Here is a 4031-nt window from a genome sequence, read left to right on the forward strand (position 1 = left end):
TCCACAAATATCTCTTCCGTCTATTAAACTCTTCTCCGAAACCCCATTTCAAGAAGAGAGAGACCTTCAAACTCAAAGGCCTTATCCTCTACACACCGTAGCAATGGCTGCTTCACTCCATTTCCTCTCCCTCACTCCTCAAACCCTCTCCCTCCACCATTCTTCCTCCTCCTCCGCTTCCTCTGCTTCTCTCTTCACTCCCTCTTCTCTCAAACCTCTGCCTAAACTCGTCCTTCCGCTTTCCACTGTCAATACTTATGCACACCGCACATCCAGGTTCGTCAGCAACGTTGCGGTTTCATCTGAGTTGGATGAAGAGGTGGAAGACGAAAGCCTCGATTTTTCTGGCTCTGAGGAGCCGCGTTTCTCGCCCGACTTAAAACTTTTTGTTGGGAATTTGCCTTTTAGTGTTGACAGTGCTGGGCTTGCTGGACTGTTTGAACAAGCCGGAAATGTTCAGATGGTTGAGGTAATTTCAATGTTTGGCTACTTCCCAAGTATTTACTTTCTTTCTTGGTTTTGTGGAATTATCTGAGCTTCTACTAATGGAAGAGAAAAGGGTTCCTTTACGTTTTCTTGTTTCATTTTTTGGTGAGTCTGAGTTCACTACTTTTTTCATGCTGTCGGTGTTCCTTAGTTTTATGGATTGGATTCTTGAAATCGGGAAGGGATGATGGTCTTACACTGCATTTGCGTATAACTATATATCTATATATTCTTCTGCATTTGTGCTCAAAATGTACTGACTATCAGTTTTGGAGCTTATGCTTGCATGGTATGCAATGACCAACCTTCATGAATGTGCATGGATTTACACATTTCCGTGCTTCTTCAAGCTAAGTTTTAATACAATTCATTCTGATGGTCATTTGGCTATCTGGAAAGTATTTCTTTTAAATAAAATTCGGATATTATCTCGGCTTTTGTACTTTCAAAGCTTGTGCTTGAGCAGTCAATCTGAGAAGGTTTGATATAAAAACGATATAAATTTTTGGCTTGCTGAGCTATGAAACTTTTGCAGGTTATCTATGACAAGATGTCAGGACGAAGTAGAGGCTTTGGTTTCGTGACTATGTCTACAATCGAGGAAGTGGAAGCTGCTGCCGAAAAGTTCAATGGATATGTAAGCTCCATCACTCTCTTAGGCATATAAGTTAACTAAGTTTCTAAAGCAACACTTCACTGAGGATGTCATGTTACTGATTTGGGTTTATATTTTCTCAAGATTTCTGTATGTTGTGCACCAATTTTTCCTAGCTTAATTTGTTAGGCCATTGGAACTCAATGTGCTGAAGTTTATGATCATTTGCAGGAACTCGAGGGCAGAGTTTTAAGGGTAAATTCTGGGCCACCTCCTTCTAAGCGGGAAAATTCTCCATTCCGAGGAGGACCCAGAGGAGGGACAAATTCGGATAACACCAACAGAGTTTATGTGGGTAACCTCGCCTGGGGGGTTGACAATCTTGCACTTGAGACCTTGTTTAGTGAGCAAGGAAATGTTAAGGAAGCAAGGGTGGTTTATGACAGGGAAAGTGGTAGATCGAGGGGTTTTGGTTTTGTAACATACAGTTGTGCTGAAGAGGTCAACAATGCCATTGAATCATTGGATGGTGTTGTAAGTATCATGTTGTGATGCTCATACTCATATTTGTTGGTGAATGTGTGTGTGTGTGTGTCGTGTAGACTGTTGGTTTGTTATGTTCACATGTTTTGGTTTAATCCTGAGACTTGAGCATTATCTTAGTCTTTTGCCTATGTTTGTTTCTTACTGCTACTAGCTTTTATGATTCAGAATCTTGTTCGACAATGATGTCATTTGCAGTGATGAATGAAATTTGAGCTTGGATAGTTTATCATAGTAGAGTCCTTCATTCACTCCATCTTCTAGCGCTAAAAGTAAGATGAAAAACTTTTAACTTAAAATCAACTGTATTTTATTTAACCAATAAACACCCGATTCTTGAAAAGAAAAGTCTTCAAATTCATTGCACATCTTCAATGACTTTTTCTCCTGGATTTTTTATTTGTTTTTTTATTTTTATTATTTAACTTGGACTTGTATCTGTAGTGCTGGTTCCTTCAGTGTCTATGAAGTATTTCCAATCTCATTGAAATTTCTTGGTGTAGGACCTTAACGGCAGACCTATTCGAGTTAGCCCTGCTGAGGCCCGTCCAAGGCGTGAATATTAATGACTGAATCTGTCAAGATCTTCCAAATGGCATATATTCAGGGTATATTTCTAACTCAATGGTTGCTGGATTAGCAGCTGTGACATGTGATATTTCCTCGAGGATTACTCTCTTAAGTTGATGTTGATTGGTACATTATGCATATGAAGCAATTACCCTATCCGTATGCTATGGATCAACATTTTCTACTGCAAATTTGAGTTTTAATTAATATGTTTGGTGCTCCCACTTACCTCGACTGTTTGACCTTGTATGTCTCAATTAAATGCGTGTTTCACTTCAAATTTGTTTTGTATATCAGAGATATATCAAGAGTTACAGCATAAACGGCCCTGTGAGCTGTGAGGCGATCCTTGATATGAGATGGAAGAACTTGCACCTTCCACCTTGCACTTGCTGCAACTCTGCATTTTGATGCTCGCGTCTGGACTAGACCATGGATTTGATTCCTTTCATCCATGCTAAAACTCCTGTTGTGGAAGTGTATGAACTTTGCAATGTATGCTCCGAATGTTTATCTGAAAATTGAAATTCTGTAATACCCCATTTGGAAGAATATTAGTTTTTTGGATTATTGAGCTTTGCAGTGTGAAATATTGTGCAGTTGTGAAATGATGGATAAGCAGCTAACTGTCATATACTAAGGGAGTGTTATTGAAAACTTCTGCCATTAGAAAAGTGATTTTCATAGAAAAAAATTAAAATTGTAGCAGAATTAAAAGTGATTAAAAACAGTCAAAAGCTAAATTGAGTATTGTTTGGAAAGAATTACTTCTAAAACAAACTTAATTGCTTAAAAAAATTATTTTGCCCCCATTTGTTTAAAAGATATTTTTACGTATATTTGCATTTGTTGTTTGTCAATAATAATTTTTTTTAAAAAATAATAAATTTTATTTTGATTAATATATTTTTTTATTTATTTATATTGATATATTAATAGAAAAAAATGAATGTTTAATTTAATAAAGCTCCCACAAGTTAAGTAATATAATGTTGATTTATACACAATAATTAAACTTGCACGAATGCAAAAAAAAAAAAAAAAAGAAGAAAGAAATTGTTAATTAATCATAGCCAGTTAATTCATATTTTTTAATGATAAAAGAATGATATAATTCGATAACATAGCAAAAAAATATAAAAATTATAAAATAAAGTGTAACTTTGATTATTGTTAAATTATTGCAATTGTTTAAAAATTTCGATATTAACTTTAAATATGAAATTCTAAAAATAAATTAAAAATGATAAAGTTGAATTAAGATTACTGTAATGAGGGTATAGTAATAAAAAAATAAAGTAAAATTTATTTACAGAAAAAAACAAAACAGCTAGAAGCTCCTTAGCAGTTTTAAAAGCAGAAACTAGCATTCGAGACATTTCAAAAGTACTTTTTTAAAGCAAAAAACTTAAAAGTATTTTGTTTTTAAACTCATACAAACACTCCGTATGTTCTAAGTGAAAAGCATATTCTTGAGGAGGCCTGGACCCTGGATAGGATGGGTAAAACATAAGTTTGCCGATGGAAACCTTGTCAATAAACAAACAACGTTAATTGAACTAACTTTAACCAGTTTGTCGAGGTTAAATTACACATTGTACCTGAAAACAAATCAAAAGGTTACTTACCACCCCGAGTAAAAAAATATATTGCAATCTTCACCCTGAAAAATGTAATTCTTAGTATGCTACATTAAGGCACTTTTCACCCAAAGTACTCGTCTAAGTGACGGCCAAAAGTGTCCCTAATTGTATTTTATTATTCTAAAATTTGGTGTAATGACATGTAAATTTTTGTAGTTTAAACAATTGCATACGGTACTTCCGTTGCATCTAAT

The 4031-nt window shown here is 35.0% G+C and overlaps 1 protein-coding gene across 1 annotated transcript; it reads left to right on the forward strand.

Annotated features, from left to right (window-relative positions):
* Window positions 1–2784, forward strand: LOC105161381 (29 kDa ribonucleoprotein A, chloroplastic-like). The gene is made up of 5 exons (XM_011079044.2): window positions 1–469; window positions 1022–1123; window positions 1313–1615; window positions 2128–2232; window positions 2492–2784. Exons 1-4 carry the CDS (start codon window positions 104–106, stop codon window positions 2188–2190), a joined length of 834 nt encoding a protein of 277 aa, XP_011077346.1. The 5' UTR covers window positions 1–103; the 3' UTR covers window positions 2191–2232; window positions 2492–2784.

The sequence above is a fragment of the Sesamum indicum genome, linkage group LG5, assembly GCF_000512975.1.
Source record: "Sesamum indicum cultivar Zhongzhi No. 13 linkage group LG5, S_indicum_v1.0, whole genome shotgun sequence".
Taxonomy (NCBI): Eukaryota; Viridiplantae; Streptophyta; class Magnoliopsida; order Lamiales; family Pedaliaceae; genus Sesamum; species Sesamum indicum.

What these genes read in the sequence shown, in the direction of transcription:
- LOC105161381 (XM_011079044.2), top strand. Translation starts at nt 104, where the DNA reads ATGGCTGCTTCACTCCATTTCCTCTCCCTCACTCCTCAAACCCTCTCC. An exon ending in GAAATGTTCAGATGGTTGAG is followed by an intron (nt 470 to 1,021) that starts GTAATTTCAATG and finishes AAACTTTTGCAG; the next exon opens with GTTATCTATGACAAGATGTC. An exon ending in CCGAAAAGTTCAATGGATAT is followed by an intron (nt 1,124 to 1,312) that starts GTAAGCTCCATC and finishes GATCATTTGCAG; the next exon opens with GAACTCGAGGGCAGAGTTTT.